Consider the following 25486-nt stretch of genomic DNA (forward strand, 5'->3'; position numbering starts at 1 on the left):
ACCTTCAATTCGTTTGTATTTAGAAGCTTTGATTTTGTTGTATACATGTCTGCAAATGCGAGCATAGTGACTAAGCCGAGTAATGCGAGACACGTGGGTTCTCCGATCTGGAACCTTTACATTGAGACAATCTACTCTGGGCCTCACGCCACTGCTTTCTTATGCCGAAGATGAACTGCGGCTTCTTCCTCACTACCCAAATATTCGTCTTTCGTTGAACTTTCAAAATTCAGTACTTTCCTTACTCTCGACGTTTACTGGTTTCCAGCTCTCCTTGTCAGCAACGACTGAATCCCGCAGAGACCCCTTCTCCCGCATTCCGGCATAATTTCAACCTTGAACTTTGAGCCTATTCTACCACCACAATGGCGAATCGCCAAATCACAAGGCGCATACTGATTAGCGCCTCTATCCTGATATTCTTCCTCTTCGTTCTGTTCATTCAACCCTACGGACCTCCGAGCCCCGCCGTCCGAGCCCCTGGCCACCTCGAGAAGACCCAACCCGTCGAAGATGACTTGATAAAGGGGGACATTGTTATGCCTCGCCTAGGCAATGAGACAGCGAAGTATGCATAAGATTGCGCGCTCAGTCTCGAATCTGCGCTAACTTTCGGCAGAGCTGAATTAGGTCGCGCAACATGGAAGTATTTCCACACGATGCTCGCCCGCTATCCCGAAGACCCCACCGAAGAACAGCAAGAGACACTTCGCTCATACATCTACCTCTTTGCGCGACTCTATCCATGGTATGTTTTGCCACTGACATCCCTCCCCGCACTCCGCACTCCGAAGGCTAACTCTAGAACTAGCGGTGAATGCGCGTCACACTTCCAAGGCCACCTGAAGCAGTACCCTCCGCAGGTTTCGTCGCGTAATGCGGCTGCAGGATGGGGATGCTTCATCCACAACGAGGTCAACGCTATGCTTGAGAAGCCGGCGTTCGACTGCAATAAACTCGGCGATTTCTACGACTGCGGCTGCGGGGACGAAGAGGGCGAGAGCGGGAGCAGTCCCTCTGATGGCGGGGATAAGGCTGCTCGCGAAAGCAGTGTCGGTGATGAAGCCATCTCGCCCGTGGAGATATCGCGGGAACCGTTAGTGCACCCCCTTGCCTTGATCCATGACAGCCACTGAGTGAGTTAATCTAGCATCACGAGAGGAGGGTAGATTCGGTAGCACAAGCCGGCCCGTGCGTCTTTCTCGATACCCTTTCTATTCGTTTTTATACAAATTATCAACGCTGGTTCGTTGAATGTACATTAATCTTGCTTTGATATGATCGGATACCAGCCCAGTATGGGACTGCAAATATAGCGACGTCTACTGTTATAAGTGCGAAGTGACAGGCTTTGTCGTGAAGGGGCTGATCTCTAGGTATAAAGCTCCAAGCACCACTTCAAGGCACAGAAACATGGAGGGACCCTACATAAGTACAGCCGGAGGCAACACGAGTATGCATAATCATGCGCATGACTCCGCTCACAAGAGCTAATGCCTCTGATGGTCCAGCTGACCCAGAGCAGAAGAGTGCTATCTCGCTTGTGCGCAAACACCTGTATTTAGCTAAAATGCAAGTAGATAGAAATAATGCGAGTTCGGGCAGTCTTTCAAGCTGTCGCATATCAATACTGCGTAATCATACACATAGAATATCTAGTACGGTTTACTAGAAACCAGTACTTCAACTGAATGCTATAATTAGTCTTTCAAAAGCAAGCCCCTATCTCGCCAGTCGCCACTGTATAAGTGCCTCGGAAAGATATACTTCGTACTAGTAAACCCCAGCGGCTGCGCAAGATATCAATAGCACACACAGCCCTTACACCAACCAACCCCTCCATAAGCGCCGCACTAATTCGAGAGGTAGGGGCGGACCGCAACAATAGCCCGTTATGCTTCCTTAGCCTTTGGCCGTGTTCTGTGTAGTGCGCGCCAGACCGAGTCTCCTGACAGGCTCATGTCTTTGAACCTTGAGATTGTGGACGAGAACTACCATCCACAACGGCACTGGCGCACTGCCCACCCCCCATCAGGACGGACCCGTTGATCTGCAGTGTGGCCCTGGCTCTCTAACCGTAATTGTAAATGCCATTTGGTAAATGTTTGAGGTCTTGTGAGCAGGCCAATAGCACTATGGATGCTTTATGCCGTTGGCGCTGGGCTTGCGGCTTACGACGCAGACTCGCTAAGGAGAGGGATTGGAGCGATGCTGAGCGATGCTGTGGAGTGTAGTAAGTAAGAGAAGGAAGCGTCTCGAGTATCAGGGGCGAGTTGCGACAGCGTTGGCATTTGTTGTATGGACTGATGAGGAAGAGCTGAACATCTGAAACTGCATCTTCAACAGTCACAGTCCGGGGTCAGCCAACCTGATCAGCAGTGGGCCTAAGCGCCTGGTTTCCAAGGCAGCAAGGCAATCAACTGCTGATCCTGTTCGTCCCCTTCAGGTCTAGCGCCGTTTACCCACTGTTTCCACTTGGATTCTCAGTCTTTCTCCCGTGCATTTTTTGATCGCGCCGAAAAGATTCCTGCAAAACTGCGAATTTGACAGGAGATTCTTGCGTGGACTTGTCGCTGGACTTTGGACTATCTGTGGATATCCTGGGTCTTCTGCGCTTTCTCCGACACTATCTTAGTTGTTCTTCCTACTACTGGTGCCTGCTAGGTTGCCTCGGTTTTCTGTGTCAACAAAGACGATTCGCACGGTTTTTTGCCCTCCTCTCGCTTGCGCAAGGCATTTCAGGCTTTCATTAGATCGCGGGGCTTATTTGCACACTGCGATAATCGTCTCAGTTCATTTCAACTCTGACACACTGTTCTAAGCCGGCTATACTACCGCGGGGCCTGTCAACATGGTGTCATTCTCGTGCGAGGTAAGTTATTTGAGCCTTTCGTAGAATACTGAGAGGCCTATTTACTCTCGAAAACAACCGCTAACACCTTTTGTTTATAGGGTTGTGGTGATGTCCTCACCAAGAAGAAGCTTGATCCCCATCGCAACCAATGTCGCGGCGCAACCTTTACCTGCATCGATTGTATGACCCATTTCCAGGGAACGTCTTACAGATCTCATACGGTACGGAACACACCACTTTGTTTTGATTTGTTGTTGTCGGAGGATAAGGGCGTTGGTGTCGGCCCATCGACGGATCTGATTCGTATCGCCGCGCCGCTATGCGCATGATGGCGCGGCGTCAACAAACCCAATTAGCATGGCAACGTTTGGCGGGGAACAGTGAGGCTGACATATTTTCTCCCGCAGTCATGCATGAGCGAAGCTCAGAAATACCAAGGAGCGCTCTACAAGGAGAAGCCATCCAAGAACGGCCGCAAAAACAACAACAATAACGGCAACACGAACAATAATCAGCAGACCAAGCAGACCAACGGTCATCGTGCTCCATACGTTGAAGACGCTCCCGATTCGCAAACAAACCTTGTCCCTACTGCTCCTACCCCGCCTACCCCGAACGAAAGCAAACAACCGGCACAGGAAGGCGCCAAGCTCAACGTCTTCGACTTTTTGGTTGATGAGAAGACCCCGAATGCATCCAAGGTCTCCCTCGTCCCTCCAAAAGAGCAGATGCAAATGAAGGACCACGCTCCCTCGGTTTTTGAGACGTCCCAGGCCCTTGCGCGCGCCCAGGCAGATGACAGCGATGATGACAGCAAGGAATATGACGTTGCCTACGAGGAGCACGGTTTCTCCTACGGTGCCGGTCCTATTGAGCCCCCGGCTTACCCCAACAATAAGGCTGCTGCTATATCGACAGAGTTCATGACTCCCGCACCAAAGAAGAAGAAGGGCCGACGCTCAGAGCGACAGAAGTCACCTCCTACCTTGACAGTGACGACAAGTGAGAAGAAGCGAAAACGTCACATTGATGATCACGACCCAACCGACGCGGATACTCCTATGCTTGAGGCTCCGTCCAGCGTGTTGAACCACCCAGGTACACCAATGCTTAGCCACTCCGGCTTAACAGGTGGACTCGACCGCATGCTCCGATCACCTTCTCTCGATGGCGATGACTCTGAAAACCCACGCCGGCGGTATCAAGATCCCTCGTCCTCGCCCATCAAACGCTCTCGGCGCGATGATAAGGAAGACGCTGGGTTGGGCATTTCGATCAAGAATCGCGCGGAACGTCTAGTTTCATCCATGTTCACTGGCTCCAGCGTATCCGGAAGCAGTGTTAATGGCAACGAAAACGAGCCTCGCAAGGCTAAGAGAACCCACAAGATTCGCGACCAACCTGCACCAGCGGATGGCATGAAAACCAAGCGCAAGATTAGCGCTCAGACTGAGGGCGACCGTCCCTCGCGGCGCCTCAAGAAGATCGAACACCCCGAGCGTGGATACTCACCACGAGACGACGAACGCGGCGATATGGTCGTCTACCGACAGGAAAACCACCCGGACGAGATGCAGCGCCAGATGGCTTCGCATTTCTTGTCTCTGGTTACCAAGGGCCCAGAGAGCTCCCGCGGCTTCTCAGTCAACAAAGTCCTTAAGCGCTTCCACAAGGACTTCACTGACGAGTATGACAACGACCGTGGCCGCGGTCAAGGCCGCAGCCGGGCAGACCGCGAACAAAGAGGAGACGACGAGAAGGATCTGTGGCGCACACTGCGTGTTAAGCAAAACGACCGCGGAGAGATTGTGTTGTTTTTCTAATTCTTAATACTCATTGGCATATATTCTTTGCATGGCGGTTTGGTTTGATTTAATCTTTATCTTGACTCTCTGCATTATTCCGGTTGTCCTCCAGTTGAGGGACCGCATAGCGACGATGGCTAGGGCTGTTATATTTGCTTATTTCTACATAGTACAGATTTACAGATTTACAGATGATTAATATGAGTTCATCCTTACAATCAAGATCTTCATCTCGTATCGCAGGTTCCACCAGAGAAGTATGAGTAATAGTGACTCAAGCCACCACTTCATGAGTCACAATAAGCAACCAGCCTCGCTAATGTATGACTGAGACACAATCAACTGCTTCACTACAGCAGAATAGAGAAATAATAACCAGCTAAGTAACATTCTAAAGTAGGACGTGAAAACCATAGAGAGCAGGCCCAGTGCAGAGCCACAGTAAGATATCTCGCCACACTTAATAAGACCCCGCCAGGGACATTCACCTTCTCCGATCTTTCTTCCATTCTCTTCTTTCGCCTCAGGCATTGCTTCCTGCCTCAGGGACTCTTCGAGTTCTTTTCCCATTTCGCTCTTTTCTTAATTCTATTGTATTTCAGGTTCCCAGTCAGCGTTCAAGCTTCCAGTTCGCTTCTCATGAGTGCGATTTCGCCGCTCCCAACTTCCGATAATCTGCCCGCACCCAACTTGAACATGAGCTCCGCTACGCTGACGCCCGCGCCCGCGCCCGCGCCAACACCAGCCGTTGGCCCCGATAATGCCCCAAGAGCTCCAAGGAATCATAGACGGGGTAATAGGGGGAGAAGAGGGAATGCGAACCGACCTACACAGCAGTCGCAAGCTTCCGAGCAGCAATCTGCACCGGTAGCGCAAACTCCGCAAGCTGCTCCGACGACAACGACAGCTACGAACACAAATGACGCACAATCTTCGAACCCATCGAATACGCAGAGACCGCCGCGCGGACCGAGACGAGGACGACGGGGTGGACGGGGTAGTGTGGGTACGCCGTCTGGTGAAGGGCACCGACAGAATCGCACAGCGCGGGGTGGCGACCATGCTCAGACACAAGCCGCACTACCGGCACAATTATCGAATGGACGACGGAGGTTCGAAGGTCGATTGACGAAGTCCCAACAGCACTCGGAGGACGACATACAGACACAAGATGGGCAGGATGGCGACGATGAAGGATTGCGGGCTAATGCGCCGGAATTCGTACCTGGGTCTGCTTTTGGTGGCGAGGCGGCATCTTCAGCTTCAGATGCCGGCGCGCGACAGTCACAACCACCATCACAATCACAATCGAAGGGAAAGACGAAAGCGAAGAATCCCCGACCTCCGCGCGCGCCGATAGTCACTACGAAGTCTGAAGCAGAGGACATAATTACAAGGATCCACGAGGATATATCGCACAACTTGTACGAATGCCCGATTTGTACGGTGGAGATAGGGAGGAAGTCCCGCGTTTGGTCGTGCGGGCTTTGCTGGACCGTCTTTCATCTAAGCTGTGTGAAGAAGTGGTCGAAGAACGAGGGCGCCGCGGCGCAGGATGCGCGACGAGTAGGCGAAGATGGTGAAAGTAGTGGGCCTCGAGCGTGGAGATGCCCGGGTTGTAATCTTGCGCAGGATGTATTCCCGAAGAGTTATACATGTTGGTGTGAGAAGGAGGTTGACCCGCGGCCTCTCCCTGGTCTTCCCCCTCATAGTTGTGGACAGACCTGCTCAAGGAAGAGAAAAGGGTGTCCTCATCCTTGCGATGCGACGTGTCATGCTGGACCTTGCTCACCGTGTACAGCGATGGGCCCGACTCAGGATTGTTTTTGTGGGAGGAATTCGTCTACGAAGCGCTGCCAGGATACCGACTACGAGCGGGGATGGAGCTGCGGGGAGATTTGTGGTGATCTTCTGCCTTGCGGCGAGCATACTTGCGAAAGACCATGTCATGAGGGTCTTTGCGGTGCTTGCGAGGTGAAGATTGACGCACGGTGTTATTGTGGTAAAGTGCAGACTGAGATGCTGTGTAGTTCAAAGGACGAAGAGCTGGAAAGCGAGTTGCAGCAGGAAGGTGGAGATGTGGAAGAGTGGACGGGGTGCTTTAGCTGCGGAGACTCCTGTAGTCGTCCTTTCGATTGTGGTGTTCACTTTTGCCAGAAAGGTTGTCATCCCCAGGATTCGCAGGCGGCTCATTGTCCGAGATCGCCAGACGTTGTCTCGCATTGTCCTTGCGGGAAGACGTTGCTCGCCGACATTCCAGGATACGCCCCCCGAACTTCATGTGAAGATCCGATTGCAAACTGTTTGGAAGCGTGTGGCAAGACTCTACCGTGTGGACACGCATGCGAGAAGGTTTGCCATACTGGACCCTGCGGTGCCTGCATGCAGAAAGTCTCGATTGACTGCCGCTGCGGTCGCAACTCCTTCATTAGCGTTTGCCACCAAGGAAGAATTGAACCTCCTCAGTGCTTCCGAGTCTGCAAGGCAGGCCTGCACTGCGGTCGACACGCCTGTGCCGAGCGATGTTGCCCCGGCGAACAAAAAGCGATTGAGCGACAGGCGCTCCGTCGCAAAATGAAGTCTCACCTCCGTCCTACTGACGAGGACGTAGAGGCTGAGCACATCTGCACCCGGATCTGTGGCCGAATGCTGAAATGCGGACGCCATACATGCCCGGAGATCTGTCACAAGGGTCCATGCAATACCTGCCGTGAGGCGATCTTCGAAGAGATACACTGCAACTGCGGTCGATCGATCTTGTATCCGCCGTTGCCATGCGGGACTCAACCGCCACCTTGTTCGTTCCCTTGCGAGCGTCCCAAGCCGTGTGGACATCCTCAGACGGCGCATAACTGTCATACCGACGAGGAGGCTTGTCCCAAGTGCCCCTTTTTAACAGAGAAGGTGTGCCTTTGCGGCAAGCGGACGCTGAAGAACGTACCCTGCTGGCTAGCAGATGCAAGATGTGGGCAGATCTGCGGTGCACCGCTGAAATGCGGCTCCCACTTCTGTCAGAAGAACTGCCATCGGCCAGGCGAGTGCGAGGACGCCACCCAGCCTTGTCAACAGGCATGCGGGAAGACGAAGTCGCTGTGCGGACACCCTTGCACTGAGCCTTGTCACGCCCCTTACCCTTGTGCGGAGAAGACACCTTGCACGTCCACAATCACGGTGACATGTGGTTGTGGTCGATTAAGGCAGGACCGCCGCTGTAATGCTGCCAAAGCCGTAACATCCAGAGGCCAGCTCCAGCAGCCCCAGCGTTTACCTGCACTCGCGCCACTAACATGCGACGACGAGTGCGCGCGCCTCGAGCGTAACCGCTCTCTTGCTGCCGCGCTGGGCGTTGACATCAACCCAACCTCGACACTTGCGCAGACCGCGCTTTCTTCCACGAACCTTCCTTATTCCTCCGAGACACTAGACATGTACATTAGTCTCTCATCCACATCACCCCTCTCAACACTTCAATCCCACGAAGCAACTCTGCACTCTCTCGCCACGAACCCCAACCCAATACAACGCTCCGTCCGCACGCAGCCCGCGAAATCCGGCATTCGAGCCTTCATCCACTCCCTAGCAACAGACTACGGCTTCTCATCCGAGTCCTTCGACCCAGAGCCACACCGACACGTCTTTGTCCTCAAACCCACCACATGGACGCTTCCGCCCTTCGGTCTCGGGAACGGCATCTCAATCGGTATAGCCGGTATGAGCGTAGCCGAGTGTGTGAAGCTCCGCGAACGCCATCGAGCCAAAGAGCGCGAAGCTCAGCGCCAGGCTGCGGCTGAAGCGAAGGCTCAGCGTGAAGCAGCGAAATCAGCTGCTCTTGGCTCTAGCTCGTCAGAAGGCGGAGGTTGGGCGCAGGTTGCTGCCTCTAAGCGCTCAGGGCAGGTTAGTGCGAGGAGTACGCCTCCCTCGAGAACACCCAGTTCGTTGTCCGGATCACTGTATTCCGCTCTTGCACTGAATGACGACGGAAGCGGTATTATCCCGAAAAAGGAGAAGCTGGTTTTGAGGTCTGGTGTCAAGGCACCGAAGAGTCAGAGTCGACTTGGGACGTCGTCGCCTGCTGAGGTCGCGGATAGCTGGGAGGAGGAAGAGGAGAAGGAGGAGAAAGAGGAAGAGGAACGAAAGGCGAAGGAGTTGGAGATGGAGGGTGCTGAGGCTTCAGGTTCTGGAAGTGCAGAGGCGGAGACTGGGACGGAGCCAGAAACCCAACCGGTGACGCAAATGGGGACCCCGGAGCCTCAGACCCAAAACGAAGAGGACCTTGCGATCGCGGCTGCGATCGCGGCTTCGCTGAGGCACACGCATGGCCCTGAGCCGCAGCCTGAATCTGCCCCTGAATCCGCGCCCCAGCCTGAGGCCAGTTCATGATGCTATGACTGATTGAGCTCATGATTGAATTGAGTACCTGCTATCTTCTGGTGACTTTTCTTGCATTTTCTGATTTTTGTTCATAATATGTTTTAGTGTCTCACTTCGCATACTGTGCTCGTTTAGCATAGCGGGTCTAGCGCATGCGTTATTCACCTTTTGTCTCATCTGATGACATCTCTTGCTTTAGGTGGCGCATCGCATCGGGTAGGAAAAGTTGCATTGCATTACATTACATTTCCACCATATTTTATAGAGGATTCCAGAATAATGAGATCTAAAGACAAGACATCCATCATTCATTGCCCTAGGTTCCTTCTATATGCAATAGAGCTAGACAGTCTTAACTCTTGTACAAAGACTACTCATCAACCCAAACACCAGCATCTCATAATAGCAGAAAACAAGTAGATAAATATATCTAAACACCACCCCCATCCATAACCATACAAAAAGTCGCATACTGACCCTCCCCACCATACGGAGCCAGATCCTGCACGACACGCGCAACTTCCCTAAACCCTAGCCGGGTATATATACCCCGCCCAGAACTAAACGCAATAGTATAAACAGGAACGCCATGCTCATCTGCAAAGCTCAACCCGCTTTTGACGAGCGATGTACCGATTCCGCTGCCTTGGTGGGAGGGGTGTACGGCTAGGTACTCGAGTTCTGGTTTCAAGTAAGTAGGTGAGTTCTCATCTAGTGGACAGGAAGGAGAGCATGAGGAACCAGTGGAGCTCACGTATATATCCCTGATCCTGATCAGCCATATACCGCCGCACAGCCGCCTGAATCTCATCGTCCATGTTCATCATGTCACTTCTGGGACTCCACCACGCGGTCTCAGCTTGCTTTGCGAATTGTGCTTCTTCGTCGGCGTTGACGGGTGGGACTTGAGCTTCTTGCCAGGGTATACTTCCTTGAGGAAATTTGCCAGAGCTAGGAAGGACCCAGCGCGCATATCCCACAATCTCCCCAGTACGAGAATCAACAGCCTTCTGATGGCGCATAATCTCCCGATCACGCAGAAGATTCCTCGGCTGGCGCATTGCAGCCCGTTCAACGAGAAAGTCTAGTTCTGTTTCCCTGGACCAGAGGAGAGCCCATGCTGTTGTTGGGTCGTCGTGGAAGGCCGGGATGTTGTTGGCTGCTAGGGCTGGGCCGTCCTTCACTGTGCAGGGTGAGAGGGTCCAGGTTTGTGTCATTATGTATTGTTTGGATTGTAGAGTTCTGCTTCTTGGATACAGGTTTTGTCTTCCATTTCCTTAACTGAGGATACAAGATGACAGATTGCCTTAAGCAGCTGGTGGCATTATTCAGCAAGTGATCACAGAGTAGTTATCTACCTAGCTAGACAATCTAACCAAACTGGTCTTGAGGCTAACAGACCTGGCTGGCCAGCGTGGTTCTTATCTCTGCAGAAGTAGGGTTAGTCATCTTTAACTCCGACAATGGCCTGAGGCATCTCCGAAAGACTTTCGCCAACTCCGACGTCACTGGAAATAAATGCGAACAAATCCGATGTCAGACTGTTCAAGTCCAGCTTTCGCCCATGGCTTCGAATACCCGGAAATCTCGAAAAACATACAGCTGCGATCCATGTAAGAAATCAAAGCTAAAATGTGATCGACAATCTCCCTGCTCCTCGTGCAAGTACCGCGCCTGCGAAGACTCTTGCTCATACGCTTACAAGGCCGGGCCTGGGTTAGCAACACCGAGCAGCCTACGTTCTACGGACTTTAACACGCCATTGAACAGCACCGCCACTGCTGCTGCGGCTAGTCTACCCCCATCAACAGAATCAGTTTATGATGATCTACCCCATTCACGATGGGACGCTGTCTTTGAACGACCAGTACAGCATGTGGCGCGTGCCGGTCCGGGAATCGCCTCCGTCGACGGCGATCACGGCGACAAATTCTCCTTCCCTTTCGCTTTCGGCCCTAAGATCAGCAGAGAAGAACTACTTCAGAGACTCCCGCCTTGGCATTGCTGCGAATATTTGATTACTCAGTATTTCACCCTGCTGAGTCCCCTTTTCCATGTTCTGCATGGGCCGGCGTTCGAACGCCAATACTACGCATTCAAAGCAAACCCTAATAACTACCAACCATCATGGCTTGCTCTCTTGTTTGCTATTCTGTCCATGGCTGTGCTCTCTATTGAAAATGATGGAACTATGCTGGCGGAGTTATGGTCTGATCCGGATGTGCAGAATACCGCTGCCCTGTCGTGTCGATTCCGGACAGCTGCCACTGTCTGTCTCGCGCAGGATAACTTTCTTATCAATCATTCTCTCAACACGCTCGAGGCTTTGCTTATCCTGATCTATACCATCAGTCACGATGAAGGCGTTGACCGAGGCTGGGTCTTGCTGGGAATGAGTTTGAATATCGGGATAGCCCTACAGTGCAATGTAGACAAACCGCCTAGCGGCATGAACTGCATCGAAGTTGAACGGCGACGGCGCTGCTGGGCGGGAATCCTGCTACTCCATACCTACCAAGCAATCATGCACAGAGACATCAACATGGGGTGGCTCACAAACATTCCCGCGGTGATGCCAGCAGACGTCAACGATAAAGATATCACAGAGCGAGTCGTGCTCAGACCATCCAGCCAGCCGACCCAAATGTCCGTGATGATGTACAAGCTTCGGCTCTTCCAACTATCCAACCGTATCTGCACCTACCTATCCAAAATACCCCAAGACGAAGAAAGCTTGGTCCTCTTCGACGCCGAAATCGCATCCGAGCAGAGAGCTTGGGACGCAACATTCCTATCAAACGGCCGCCCAAACCTCCTCGACGCATCTAGCTATGCCTTTTGGTGTATCCTGCAGCTGTACGCAAACCACCTGTATCTCCTCATCCATCGACCTTTTTGTCGCTCCAGCCCAAACACTACCTCTTCCACCACATCAAGCAAATTCCGCCCCGCCTCCCGATCAAAATGCATCTCCTCCGGCGCCGCCCTCTTAAATCTCCACCAGCAATTCTGCGAGAACCCGCGTCTGCGCCATTACCGCTGGAACGTCTACGGCATGACGAGCTCATATGCCCTTCACGGCGCCGTAGCGCTCGCATCATGTCTGCTCGACCAAGCCGCAACTAAGAACGGCAATCTCAATCTCAACCCTGGTCCTGATCCGGATCCAGCGCCATACCGTGCATCCTTTGACGCGGCATTACTCCGAGTAGAGAAATTGCAGGACCGCAGCCCGATTTGTAAGAAGGCGTATCCAATTTTGAGGCATTTTCAGTGCGTTACCGTCCCTATTTTACTTTATCGTACCTGTATTTGGATTGGGCGTAATGCTGACAATGTGATGATGGACAGGACGATGCTCTCGCCGGATAACTTCCAGTGGTCTGATCCCGCGGGGTCGAACCAGTTTGGGAATATTTTTGATGAGTGGGTTGATTCTGTGCAGTGGTTGAATTCGGAGTCGATCAATTGGGTGAGTTATTGTTACTTACCTACAGTATGGCCTTCGCTAATAGTTTTGGGCACGCTTAGAATTATTGGGATGGTGTTTTGAATGTAGACGAGGCACTTGGTTAGCTAGCTGCAAGACTCAGTAAAGGGATCACACTTTGTTAGGATCTATGAATCTAAAAATAAGTATTAGAGTGTCTAGTAATAAGGGTCTATATAATGTCTAGTAGTCTATTCATTAGCATCACCCGGATCTCCTGACGTTGGCCATGCCCGTTCTCTTCCCATATTATCATACTGTCCGCCGCCACGTCGTCCTTTACATATTTTGTAACTCCAGCATGAAATTTTGTATCCATCCATTCATCCATTCCATCCACAAGCCCTCACCGCAGCCAAACACCCACCTGTCCACCATCAAACAAACCCCCTCCACCAACTTGAATCTCCTTCCTCGGCCCTAGGCAGGTAGATAGGCAGGTAAATATCCAATCTCTCCCCCTCACCAAACACCCTCAAACCCCCTCCCCCATCACCCCCCTCTTAGAAATAGCCCACCGACTCCTCCTCCTAAGACTAGGCCCCCACTTCTTCAACACATACGGAATCGGCGCCGCAACAGCACTAATAATCCCCAATATCGTAAGCGTCCAGTGCGTGCCGAGATTATTATACATTGGGATCCCGACGACCGTCATCCCGCCGGCGGCTAGGTACCGCACGAGCGCGATGAATGTTAGTGCGGAGGCCGCGTAGTGCCCGTACGAATCGATTGTGTACATGTATGCTGACAGAAAGATGCAGATTATGCCGAAACCGATTAGGAGGGAGGATGCCAGGGGGGACCAGATTGAGATGCTGGGCTGGATAGAACATCATGTTAGCAAAGAGTGATAGGAATACGGTAAGGAGGGGGAGAAGGAAGGGGGCATACATAAGCAGTCCACCCCATCCAGAAAAGACCAATGGGCACAGCAGGCGCGCCGCAGAATGCAAAGAACAATCTCGATTCCTGATCGAGCATCTTCCCCGACCCATCATCGTTATCGCGCGCCAACTGCTCCGCAGTCCTCTTATACAAAACCGGAACAATAAACATAGCCAAAAGGATCCCAATAAATAACCCCAGAAAACAAATATTCGTCAACCCATTATTAATCCCGTACGTCTTGCCAAAAATAGTAGGGTACCCGTCCAAAAAGGTAAAGAGGACGATATAAACAACCGTCAAGTAAAACGTAAAGGCAATAACAATCGGCTCCATGAGGAGGATCCAGGGGCGCGAGAAGTGGCGCTTCAGCACGGCGAGTGTGTCTTCTGCGCCGGAGGCTTCCTCGGCTGTTTTGAACCGGCTGTCGCCTGTGAGCTTGCGGTAGAAGCGCGCTTTGTAGTAGAGGATTCTGGGGCCGGATGTTTCGCGCCCGAAGAGGATGATTAGGCCTATTACTAGGCCGTCGAAGATCAGCATGATCCATTCGGTCCACCGCCAGGATATCGCGGGGCTTTGGCCTATGTATGCGCCGACGACGGGTCCTGGTATACATTAGCATCAACCCGCAGAGTAGAGGGCATTTAGAGCTAGGGGAGAGTACATACCCAGGATCGGCCCTCCAAACCCCGGAATCGCAAACACGGGAAACCCAAATGTCTTCTCGAGCGTACTCCAGACATCACTCACCGACCCCCCCGCAACAGTCAAAGGCGCCGCACCACAAAGACCCGCCAAAAAACGAAATACAAACTGCGCACCAATATTCGGCGCCAATGCCGCGCCCAAAATCCAACATCCGAAGATTGCAAGCGCGCCCAGGTAAACGGGGTACCGGCCTAGCATCTCCGATAACGGACTCGCTACTAACGCGCCAACACCAAAGCCAATAAGGTACAGTGCTGTCGCGAGGGACTCTGTTACTTCCGCGACGCCGAATTCGTGCGCGGCATTCGTGATGACTGCGCTGTCTATTGAAGACGCCATTGTAGTTACGAGGGCGATTGCGCAAACGGAGAGCGTTGCGCCGATGCGCCGCGGCGTAGACCAGTTCTGCGGGTTTAAGGGGTCGGATGCGCTGTCCCAGGATACGCAGAAGTACGGGTTTCCGGCGTGGTCTGTGTCGGGTGTTATTCCTGGGATGGAGGTGTAATCCGCGACAGGCGCATTTTCGGTCTCTTTTTGGTCATGGTGAGTGCTGTGTTCTTGGAGATGGCTATGGACGGAGGCGCGCAGAGCGCGGTATTGGATTAGGGCTGCCATGCCGGTGTAACTCTGGCTGTCCGGGCAATCGTGGCTGCACAGCGGCAGCGACTGGGAGGAAACTGGTGAGACGGAGAAAGATGATAGAATCCAAGATAAGAAGTGAGTTATAAATCCTGCGAAGCGAAATTCCAGAAGCTCTAGTGGAGCCGGAGATGATCTCATTCCCATTTGCAAGTCCGAACCAAATCCTCAACAAGTCCGAGGGCAACTCCGATCATGTGCGCTATCAATTCGATGTCCATGCAGGTATGCCAAACTTATCTTGTTGATTCTAGATAGTCCGGCAGAGCGTTGACCCGCTCATTTGAACCCTAAGTCTAATCTGCATACCTCCCCCAAGCGAGGCATTGTGAGAGGACATCACCACACTCCTAGGCATGCCTTATTCCTGCTAGTACAGTACTGCCGAACTTCTTTCATTAGGGCTAAACTGACCATCAAGACAGGATTTGTTCCTCAATAAGATCCTCGATGAACTTGCGGTTACCTTGCCAGATTATGTCGCGCGCCGACTTTCAGCTGGCTGCCGGCGCCATGAGCGCAGCCTTCTCTAGAGATCTCAGGCGGACGCCTGAGCTAACGGAGTCTCGTGTAACGATCAAAGGGGATTCTACAATGTCTGGCCTGAGCATCAGGGGGGACAAGGAGAGGGAACAGTTGAATGAAAGACGGTAAAGAGTGGAAGATGGCAATGGAGACGGCACAGAAAGAAAGGAAGAAAAAGCCGGACGGCAGCAAATTGTAAGCAAACATCGTGCCTAGTTGCAAACCGGACTGGAGGTACTTTTGGCAGTGTCTCAGTGGCCTGCGCGTTTTCTTTGTCTTTCTTCCCATCACCCTCTCACCTCTCTTTCCAACCCCTGAAACTACCAGTGCCACGGCATGAGCATTCTACTAAGTCTGCATCTTAATAACCATCGTTACAAGTACCGCAAGATACCTTTACGAGAAGCACGCCCTTTCTGTCAAGCAGACGTGCAGCACCGATCCCTTACTCTTCCACTCGGTACATAAAACCCACAGTCTGTTACATGATGTCTTGCTAAAAGGAAAGAAGACACCTCGTTTGCGACATGTGACACCTGACATTCTGAGGCGCATAGTAGGCCGGAAGGAGACGCCGGTGATTCAGCCATTCCAACAAAGACCTCCGTTTGTGCCAAAAACGTCTCCTTTCATCTAGGTAGGATTCATGGTATTTCACCCTCCAAGCTGCCCAGTCTGAGAGGTCACCACATTACTTACATACGTTTTTGTTTTCTCTCATTAACCAGGGTAGGAAAGACCTTGCAAGGTTAGAGGTGCATCCATGCCTAGACCATACCTAATGATGGTAAGCTACCAATATGCCAGAACTATATTCGATAGGACTAGAATAGGAACGCACAACTGACGTCCGGGTTCAATATGTTGTGGATTCTCGCGTCGACTAGAGGCATCTGGCCTCCTACAGGGCTGGCTACAACGACGGTCGCCATCAAGTAGGAATTCTTCAATATTCTCCAAGGATTAAAACCAAAGAGAGCCCTTGAAAGGCTCTAGTAACTACAAGGAAGAGCAACCTAGGTAGACAGGACAGGCGTCGGCATCTGACCTGGGTCAACGAATCAGGGCGTCACCCCAACCGCGGCGTATCTATCTACCAAGGCCAGGTCCTGAACAAAGCCCAACTATTCTCTCTGTGTCTCGTCGCGAGTACGAGCTTTTATAGGTCTCTGGTGAGCCACCGAGTCAATATGAGCAGACAATGCCGACAGCCAGATATCCGACGCTGTCTCCGTGAGGTCGTATCTCTTAGCACCGAAGAGAAAACTATTTGGGAATCCGGGATCAAACGGGACAGCGGCGTCAATCTCGTGCATATCCTCTTTGGACAAGTCGATGGTTAAGGCGTCGATGTTGGCCATGAGATGTTCGACCTTGCGCAGCCCGATGACGGGGTAGATGTATGGTGCTTTGTGCATAATGTATGTGAGGGCCTGGAGGATACTTAACGTTAGTAAACCAATATAATACGCTTATTATGGTGAAAGAAGATTGGGGGGGAAATTATACCACCGCGTGCAAAGTCGTATCCTTGCGTTTAGCAACCGACTCAAGGACCTCAGAGACTTTAACCTCCCTCTCCGACATCTGAGCACCCCTCCCCGACCCAGTAGGGGCAGCAGAGTCAGATCTAGCAGCTGCGTTCTTAAACTTGCCCGAACCCAGCGCACCAAACGGGATAACACCCATTCCCTGATCCCGACACATGGGAACAATCTCCCTTTCCATGTCCCTGGCCTCTGCATTCCACAGCCCCTGGTACACAGAGAACTGACGAAGGCCATTTGCTCGCGCGTAGGAATTTGCCTTGACAACGATCCAGGCCGGGCTATCTGATATACCCAGATACAGTACCTTGCGGGCATTAATGAGCACGTTCAGCCCGTGCATGATTTCCTCTAGTGAGGTGGAAAAGTCCCACCAGTGGAGGTAGAGGATGTCGACATAGCCTGTTTGGAGCTTGCGGAGGCTTGCTTCGAGAGATAGGTTCATTGATTTGATCGAGTTGCCGACGTAGTTTGATTGCAGGGGTTCGGTGTCGAAGTGCGCGCAGCGGTAGCCGTTGGAGTATTTTGTTGCGATGCTAGTGGTATTTCTCTATCAATGGATGCAGTGCTGGTTGGGGTGTGATAGAGTACTTACACCATCTGGTCCCTGTTTCCGCGTTTCTTCATCCACTCCCCGATCCATTCTTCTGATTGTTCGTTTTGGTAGCAGTTCGCGCTTCAACAGAACAAGTCATAGCAAGTAGTTAGTTGGCCATTATCTCTCTATGTATCTAGTACTTGATGTTCCTCTGAGAGACTCACGTATCAATAAAATTCCCGCCATTATCGTAAAATGGATCCATGATAGCGAATGCATCCTCCTTGCTGCATTCGCCCATAAAGTCTTGCCTGGGGTAATAGGTTTGTCAATACAGTGTTGGAGAATACACATATGGAAGACGTACCATTCTGTCCCAAAGTTCATGGATCCCAGACATAGAGGGGAGACTTTGACACCGGCCGTGGGTGCAAGGGCCCGGTGGTAGCCGAGAACACTCTTGGGCTTGGGGGCTATGTTGTAGAATGACATGTTGGAATATATAATGCTGATACTGGAGGGCAGTATGGACTGGCGTGAGGGGCTTTCACAGGAGTAGGGAGGAGGGTTCTCATTAATATCCATTTATCTTCTATCGTTAGGTAGGTATGGAGTAGATAGGATAGCATGGGGGCCTACGCAATGGTGTTACACTCGTCTATAAAGCCCTGCAGCATGAGATTGGCCGGGGACAAATTTTCCATTTTTATAGAAGACGAAACCAACAATAATAAGCGAGGGTGTTTCACAGGCCCGCGGAAGGTGGACAGCTCACCCTCCTTTAATCCACGGGCTTTTTCGATCCTTGAACGCGAATAGGATTCAACTTGTTGAAGACGGCGTGGGGGTCATACTTTTGCTTCAGCTCCAACAATCTCTCCGCGTTGACCCCATACATATCTTCGACTGTCATTTCCGTTGCTATGACAGGTGAATTAGTGGATAGAGCTTCCGGGAGGATTAGAAACACTTACCTTCCGTGAAGTAGGTAAAGTTAGAGACATGCCGATTGGGCTTAAAGCCATATCTTTCAAGTTCCTCTCGAAACATGTCCCTAAGTTTTATCCCCCACCGAAGGTACTCGTCATCCTTGGCTGGATCGGTGTACTCAAGGGCTATACTCCCCTTCTGAGTGGGCTCCCTGGTCGGGAACGCGGTTGCCATGGTAGGAACCGTAGATACCTTGACCATATTCCAGAATTCTATATCGATATAAGTCCGCCTAAGATCCGGCTCAGACTGGAACGCAATCGTGATCTCATTCAGCATATCCTGCACAAAGTCCAGCCGAAGAGGTGAGACGAATTCGAAGCCTAGGAGTCTCTTCCGTCCACCTGGCGGGCTGAAGGAATCGAGCATTGCATTTGCCTCCTCGTATGTCCTCATCTGCATGTTGTCACTGACTGCCTCGAAGCTAAACATCTTGGCCAGCCTCTCTCTGCACTCGGCTTCCGGACCGTTATGGCACAGACCAACGTTGAGCATGAGTTCGACTGAGTCACGAGGCTGATACAACACGCACTGTGCTGCAGTTTTGCCATCGCCATACTGAAGAGCTGCATGCATGGACTCCAGAATTGGAGCCAGTCTGTCTGTTGTGTAAACAACGGATCCGGCAAAGACCTTGTTTGGCTGTGGGAAGGTCCGAAAGGTGAATTCAACGACGACGCCAAAGTTTGACCCCGCTCCTCGAACAGCCCAGAAGAGATCTGAATTCTCATTCTCGGAAGCGCGCAGTACTTTTCCGTCGGCTATCACAATCTGCACTTCAAGGAGGTTGTCGATGGCCAAGCCGTGCTCTCCAATAGCATACCCGTATCCGCCTTGGATGGTGACGCCGCCGACTCCTGTCGTGCCAATGGAGCTGCTGACGACTGCGAGGCCTGTTCCGGCGGTGGAATTGTTGACGTCCCGCCAGAGTGCCCCTCCTTCGGCGACGAGCGTGTTCGTGTTAGGATGGAGTGAAACCTTGTTCATGCGAGCAAGGTCAATCACGATCCCACCATCACTGCAGTTAGCCCCGTCCGGAGTATGTCCGCCTCCCTTGACAGCCAAGTCGATGTTATGCTGCTGAGCAAAGACAACAACGCTGGAAACATCTTCCGGGCACTCAGGGTATATAATAGCTCCCTATATCAATCAGTCCAAGTGGGCTAGACTCGAAATAGAAAGGAGCTAGCAACGTACAGCCTGCTTAGAGGCAAGGTCCGACCAGCGCTGGAGGGCCTTGTAATACCCTGGGCTTTCGGGCGTGAGAACCTGATCGTTGCCAGTAAGGCGTTTCTTCAGATCCTCTATGAGGTCAGAAGGAAGTCTGCGGGCCATTGTTTGCTGGCTGATGCAGTGCAATGTGTGATGGACGATGAGAAGGGCGATTGCTAAGGAACTGCATCGTGAACAGCAGGAGTGCGAGACTTGACGTGCTCAAATAGCCATAATCGGGGCAGAAGTCCACGAGACCTCGCCCTCGATGGATTCATATCAAGCTAGCTTCAAGCTCCATTATGTTGCAACTTAACAATGGGAGGTCGCGTGACGTTCATGCTGGCCGGATATACCGTACATCACAGTCTGATTTGCTCCTTGAATGGATTGGACATTTCATTGAAGCGTTTCTGCGGAGGCCGTTCGATGGTGTCACCTAAAGTGTTTTCATAATGGCAACCGAGCTTTCTCAGACTCGCGATATTGCTATTCCAACCAGTTACACAACTTCGATTCAGCGGGTCTTCTGGCGTTTGTTGCACAGCATATGATCATAGCGTGGGTTTAGGATGTTAGAGCCGGAAGCCGAGGCAGCAATAAAGGTCTTTCGTTACACCAGTCGAGATATTCAAGCGTAGCTTCTCGCTTAGCACAGCCTGTTGCTTGATTAGTGGAATGCTCCTCCGAAGTTCTCGACGACTGGAACTAAAGATCGAGGGCATATCTAAGGTTACACGCAACCATCATAGCAATCTCTGAGGATAGTATTATGTTTCACAACGATCTGTTAGCTCATGGTTAGATCTGGTTAGTCCAGCGTCCATTAAAGTTCGGTCAGTCTGTTACACTGGCCTTGGTGTCTCTCAAGCAAACGAGTCTCAACCATCCTTTGGCAGTCATCGGGGAGGGAGCAAACAGCCGCACTATATATCCGAGCTTCCTGACACGCTTAGCCAGCCCTGAAGCTTTGACGTGTCGGCTATCATTACCTTCCTCTTCGCGCAGGCAGGAGATAGCAGACCAGTGTATTGTGACCAGAAAAGGTTGGCACGCAGATCGACACCCTTCGCTTAGCGAAATAAGCTTTAGATCTCCGAAACAATGCATAGGCACTGCGGTGGTAGGTACAGATCCGGTTCGCTGGTACTGTATCCCGAACCTTCGCGGTGTTTTGATCATCAGCCGCGGATATCTACAGTCAATAGAGACCGTATTCATAGCTTTGACTCTGTTTTTACGGCTAGAATCATGTGCACAAACAGCACTCAATAAGATTCAGTGTATGACAGGCTGTTCGAGGTGGGAAAGAACGATCTTGGTGGATGTTGATGTTGAATTAGGGCTTGTGGTGGGTACGCGGGGTGGAAACCTCTGAGATATATAAGCTGGCATGAATTGATCATCTTCAAAAGACAACCAGACAAACCGGAAATGAAATCCATTTTTGAAAAGCTCAAGTTCTCTAGCCCTTCTAATAAAACCACCATGGAGGGTCTCCTAGTTGAGAAAGTACGTTCCTGGCCCAAGGCAACTGCCATTATTGATGGCGATCGCACCTTCTCCTATGAAGACCTTATCGCCCATGCGGATCGCCTCACTGAAGTGCTGCACGAGAATGAAATTTCCCCTCAGGAACCTGTCTGTATATTCCTCGAGCCTGGATATCGGCAGATAATATCTCAAGTTGCCGTACTTCGAGCAGGCGGAACCTGTGTCCCTGTTCACCCATCTATGCCCCAGAAGCGGCTGGGCGACATGCTGAGCGATATCAATGGGAGAATTATAATCACGACCACGGATCACCAGGAACAAGTCTCCGGCTACGGTCTACTTCTTTTCGACGATATCCCGAACAACGACAGCCAGGCCAATGGCGAGGTCGAACAAGATGTACGCATTCTCGCAGACTGCTCGCCAAATCATCGGAGCCATATCCTCTTCACTTCTGGTTCGACCGGCAGGCCAAAAGCTGTTCAAATCTCTGCGCGGAGCATTTTGCATATTGCAAGTTCCACGCTTATTACTCCGCTCGAGAGAACCGATCGAGTGGCAGAGGTCAATAATCCTGGCTTCGACTTGTCGCTCTTCGAGATCTGGGCCACTTTACTGTCTGGGGCAACAATTGTGGTTATACCCAAGCTTACTGTAACCGATCCATTTGGATTGCATGACTTTATCAAAGATAAACGTGTCTCGGTCATGATTCTCCCTACGGCCCTTTTTACTATCATTGCAAATGCGTGCCCATCCACCTTCAAGGAGGTCCGACACGTCCTTGTGTGCGGAGAACCCATGAACATACAATCAGTAAGACATGTTCTTACGGAGGGTGCGCCGCAGCATCTTTGGAATGCATACGGTCCAACTGAATGCACGACATTTGTGACTTTGCATCTCATTGACCTCAGAGACTTGGCGCGCGAGACTATCAGCATTGGCAAAGCAGTAGGCCGGACAAAGATTTACCTCCTCGATCAAGAATTGAAACCGATAACCAGCACCGAGCGAGAAGGGGAACTCTATCTTGCCGGCCCAGGTCTGTCCGAAGGCTACCTCAACCAGCCAGAAGCAAACGCAAGGCGTTTCATCGAAATAAATGCGAGAAACCTGGGAGAGGACTCCTCCAGCCCAATCGAGGTATTCAGGACCGGGGATTTGGCCAGGTGGAGAATCTCGCTCGAGGTCCTAGACTTTATTGGGAGATTCGACATGCAGGTTAAGCAGGATGGCTTCCGGGTTGAGCTCGGAGATGTTGAGAGGACACTAGAGAAATTCGACGGGGTTGAACAAGCTGTGGTTCTTCAACACCGGACAGTTGTTGATAAGATTCTTGCGGCATATATTGTTGTGACAAATGATGGGCTGGAAATGACAACAAACATGATCAAAGAATATGCAAGAGAAAGCTTGCCATCATATATGGTCCCCAGCACGGTCACCATTGTCTCAGAGTTTCCACTGAATCCATATGGAAAGATCGACCGCGAAGCCTTGGTCAAGCAGTCTACAAATGGTCAAGGACTACCTGATGAGCTGTATGGGGACGTGCGACAGCCCGAGAGCGAAGACTTGTTCAGTACTTTGATTGAAATAGTACGAGGGCTCATAAATGTCCCCGAGTTGCAGGAGAACGACGACTTTTTCGAAATGGGCATGTCGTCTCTAGAATCTGCCAGATTCATAGGGCTCATGATGCAACGCTTCGCGAAAAAGATTACCATGGATACACTCCTGGAAAACGCAACCGTGGTGAAAATAGCTGCTGTGTTGAAAGAAGCCAAGGAGATGCGACCGGTTCTAGTTGATACTTCAGTTATGCAAGCAGATACCCTCCTTGCGGATGATATCTGTATTGTTCCAGATTGGCAGGCAGAGGATGAAGGACGGATATTCATCACAGGCGTCACTGGGTTCGTAGGAGTGCACCTACTTGCCCAACTGCTGGCTTTGCCGATTGTCAAGCATGTCGCCTGCTTAGCACGAAGCCGGAAGGGCCTGTCTGCCGGTGCGCGTATCGAGAATGCTTTGAAGAGGTACGATATCTGGGAGACCTCTTTGGAGCATCATGGCAAGATCATGGTTCTCGAGGGCGAATTGGCCGACAAAACACTGGGACTGGGCGAAGACAAATTCAAATGGCTCGCAGACTGGTCCAGTACAATCTTCCACGTTGGAGCCAAGGTCAACTTCTGCGAGCCCTATCAAAACCACTTTGGCCCCAACGTCCTGGGAACAAAGAATGTTCTACGACTGGCCGCGACCGGGAGACGAAAAGCACTCCACTATATGTCTAGCATTGACACTTGGGGACCAACGGCACTGGTACTCGGAACAAAGGTTCTGCAAGAGGACGAAGGCCTTCACAGCCACCTTAGTTCACTCCCCTACGACACAGGTTACGCACACAGCCAATGGGTAGCAGAAGAAATGGTACGCAGAGTCCGCGACAAAGGTCTACCGGTAGCGATTTACCGTCCTGGTTTCACCATTGGGGACCACAAGACCGCCGTTGGCAATCCAGACGACTTCTTTGCGCGGCTGATTGTCGGAAGTATCCGAATCGGATACTGGCCCTATCTCCCCGACCAGCGAATGGAATACGTAACAGTCGACTATGTCTGCTCTGCCCTGCTGCATATTGCGTCGTCGAATGCGAATCTCGGTCGCTCATACAGTCTCGTTGCGCCAGACCATTCGCAGTCCGTGAACATCGAGGAAACTGGAGTCATGATCAATCAAGCTGGGTACTTTGTTGAAGAAATTCCGTACGACGACTGGGTTGACAAGCTTCATGCGTCTGATATTGCCAGTAACCCACTTTCCCCGCTTATGCCGTTGCTTGATGAGCCTGTTCTCAGAGAGTTGAGTCGCCTGCAGACGAGTAAGTATACGCCGCTATATGACACACCGAACACTGTGGAGGCTCTTGTCGATGCTCCGGACATTCAATACACGCCGCTTACTAGTGAGCTGCTGAAGCGGTATCTTGACAATTGGGTCAGGAAGGGTATGCATGAGGTTGGTTATCGAGGAATAGGGACAAACTAGGGGGCAATCTGCCGCAAACGTTTTTTGATTTTTGAATGCTTCTGTACCTAAAGTTTTATTTATCCAAATTGACACATAGGACATTACTCTGAGTACATTTTCCGCTTGAAGTTCAAGGTAGGCATAGGATGTATACATTGTGCCGAATAGATGGTTCAAACTCAATACCATCGCATTTTCCTAGGGATCTCAGCTTATTTTGGATACATAATACCATTTCCCTTCCGGTGTATATTCGCCATTGGATCGAGCCACTTCCTACCCATAGCGACGTCTTCAATTCCGAGACCGCGGCGCTTAACAAGCGGTCAACTCAGGAAGGCAGTACTGATACTCAGGAATAAAGCCGCAGCACTATGCCAAAAAGTCAATTTCATAAATTCTGCCTTTGACATAAAGCCTGTTTTCGAACAAGGCAATGCACGAGAAATGGAGTGAACATACAACGGGTAGATCAGGAGGACAGTCTGTTTCAGTCTCACATCTCGGATTCTCCTGCGGTAGTGCTATCGCAAGTGTACCGGTAATGAGGAGCGCGACGAGGAATGTTCGAGAGAACATCGTAATATAGTATGACTTGTATAGGCTGAGGCTCCAGAGACCCAAAAGGGAAAAAGGAAGAAAAACGATGTGGGCTATATATAAGATGGGACTACGAGAGAGACTGGATGGGAGTAGGGAGAAAGAGCGAAATGAGAATGAATAAGTATGCAGTTGCAGTGTTATTAGCATTCTTTTTCGGGGAGAGATCCTGGACTTTATGTACCTAAGCCCTACCTACCCCTGGTCATGTCCCCAGGAATGAGCACGCCTTGCATGCTGGGCTTATTCTCCGCACATCGAAGTCATTAGCCTAAGTACCCCGTACCCTGTACCCGGTATTACCCAATACCAGCCCAGCTGACCCCGGTCGAGGGCCCTATTTGCCTTTTGCTGACCTAGTCCATAGGTAACAGGGCTACGGAGAGTAAGCAAGCCAAGCTAATCCCAGACACACTGTGAAACAGATCGACCACGCAAGGGGCGCCTTGACATGGATAAGCCTCGTATTCGCCTATCATGACCAGACGGGGAACGGATGATGCAGGGGATATACAGCGTGCATTAAGAGGCTAGGTACGGAGTACTTCTTATGGACTGTCTGTATGGTGTGTCTCGCGATGTCTTATTGAGAAGGTACGCACCCACGCCATGGAGAAGTTGGGGGTCTTTAACATACGCAAGTTCAATGACACTTCAATCAATTTTCGTTGATTCAACCTCGGATCAGGTATAGATGCCATTTTATGTGGACTTTTAGTCAACATTGATATATAGCCATCAACGTTAAAGCTGTATCCATGGAAATAATAAGGTTTTCTATTGGAA

General features: G+C 51.3%; 10 protein-coding genes across 10 annotated transcripts; 6 read left to right on the forward strand and 4 right to left on the reverse strand.

The window, feature by feature from the left end:
- Window positions 1–365: 365 nt before the first annotated feature.
- Window positions 366–1136, forward strand: BDV14DRAFT_197305 (flavin-linked sulfhydryl oxidase ERV2; the record flags this gene model as incomplete). The annotated part of the gene is made up of 3 exons (XM_073772640.1): window positions 366–568; window positions 620–748; window positions 812–1136. The coding sequence occupies 3 exons, from the start codon at window positions 366–368 to the stop codon at window positions 1134–1136; spliced, it is 657 nt and encodes a 218-aa protein (XP_073631036.1).
- A 1269-nt stretch (window positions 1137–2405) lies between these two features.
- BDV14DRAFT_168235 (uncharacterized protein) lies at window positions 2406–4864 on the forward strand. The gene is made up of 3 exons (XM_073767814.1): window positions 2406–2872; window positions 2953–3075; window positions 3262–4864. Exons 1-3 carry the CDS (start codon window positions 2852–2854, stop codon window positions 4675–4677), a joined length of 1560 nt encoding a protein of 519 aa, XP_073631037.1. The 5' UTR covers window positions 2406–2851; the 3' UTR covers window positions 4678–4864.
- A 1-nt stretch (window position 4865) lies between these two features.
- On the forward strand, window positions 4866–9414 carry BDV14DRAFT_168237 (putative NF-X1 finger transcription factor). The gene has a single exon (XM_073767815.1). The coding sequence runs from the start codon at window positions 5299–5301 to the stop codon at window positions 9037–9039; it is 3741 nt and encodes a 1246-aa protein (XP_073631038.1). The 5' UTR covers window positions 4866–5298; the 3' UTR covers window positions 9040–9414.
- Window positions 9415–9460: 46 nt separating this feature from the next.
- On the reverse strand, window positions 9461–10247 carry BDV14DRAFT_197308 (GNAT family N-acetyltransferase; the record flags this gene model as incomplete). Its single annotated transcript, XM_073772641.1, has 2 exons — window positions 9461–9711; window positions 9785–10247. The coding sequence occupies 2 exons, from the start codon at window positions 10245–10247 to the stop codon at window positions 9461–9463; spliced, it is 714 nt and encodes a 237-aa protein (XP_073631039.1).
- Window positions 10248–10594: 347 nt separating this feature from the next.
- BDV14DRAFT_197309 (Zn(II)2Cys6 transcription factor) lies at window positions 10595–12606 on the forward strand (the record flags this gene model as incomplete). The annotated part of the gene is made up of 3 exons (XM_073772642.1): window positions 10595–12303; window positions 12382–12502; window positions 12562–12606. 3 exons carry the CDS (start codon window positions 10595–10597, stop codon window positions 12604–12606), a joined length of 1875 nt encoding a protein of 624 aa, XP_073631040.1.
- A 70-nt stretch (window positions 12607–12676) lies between these two features.
- Window positions 12677–13343, forward strand: BDV14DRAFT_168242 (uncharacterized protein). Its single transcript, XM_073767816.1, has 3 exons — window positions 12677–12960; window positions 13061–13122; window positions 13285–13343. Exon 1 carries the CDS (start codon window positions 12750–12752, stop codon window positions 12942–12944), a length of 195 nt encoding a protein of 64 aa, XP_073631042.1. The 5' UTR covers window positions 12677–12749; the 3' UTR covers window positions 12945–12960; window positions 13061–13122; window positions 13285–13343.
- On the reverse strand, window positions 12677–14731 carry BDV14DRAFT_206742 (MFS transporter; the record flags this gene model as incomplete). The annotated part of the gene is made up of 3 exons (XM_073774972.1): window positions 12677–13343; window positions 13415–14013; window positions 14077–14731. The coding sequence occupies 3 exons, from the start codon at window positions 14729–14731 to the stop codon at window positions 12996–12998; spliced, it is 1602 nt and encodes a 533-aa protein (XP_073631041.1). The 3' UTR covers window positions 12677–12995.
- A 1673-nt stretch (window positions 14732–16404) lies between these two features.
- BDV14DRAFT_206744 (norsolorinic acid reductase) lies at window positions 16405–17857 on the reverse strand (the record flags this gene model as incomplete). Its single annotated transcript, XM_073774973.1, has 5 exons — window positions 16405–16713; window positions 16790–17363; window positions 17423–17503; window positions 17590–17676; window positions 17733–17857. 5 exons carry the CDS (start codon window positions 17855–17857, stop codon window positions 16405–16407), a joined length of 1176 nt encoding a protein of 391 aa, XP_073631043.1.
- A 289-nt stretch (window positions 17858–18146) lies between these two features.
- On the reverse strand, window positions 18147–19690 carry BDV14DRAFT_197312 (FAD-binding oxidoreductase; the record flags this gene model as incomplete). Its single annotated transcript, XM_073772643.1, has 3 exons — window positions 18147–18286; window positions 18340–19495; window positions 19553–19690. The coding sequence occupies 3 exons, from the start codon at window positions 19688–19690 to the stop codon at window positions 18147–18149; spliced, it is 1434 nt and encodes a 477-aa protein (XP_073631044.1).
- Window positions 19691–21055: 1365 nt separating this feature from the next.
- On the forward strand, window positions 21056–24118 carry BDV14DRAFT_206746 (uncharacterized protein; the record flags this gene model as incomplete). The annotated part of the gene is made up of 1 exon (XM_073774974.1): window positions 21056–24118. The coding sequence occupies one exon, from the start codon at window positions 21056–21058 to the stop codon at window positions 24116–24118; it is 3063 nt and encodes a 1020-aa protein (XP_073631045.1).
- Window positions 24119–25486: the final 1368 nt, after the last annotated feature.

This window comes from Aspergillus stella-maris (genome assembly GCF_047715825.1).
Source record: "Aspergillus stella-maris strain CBS 113639 unplaced genomic scaffold BDV14scaffold_10, whole genome shotgun sequence".
Lineage (NCBI taxonomy): Eukaryota > Fungi > Ascomycota > Eurotiomycetes > Eurotiales > Aspergillaceae > Aspergillus > Aspergillus stella-maris.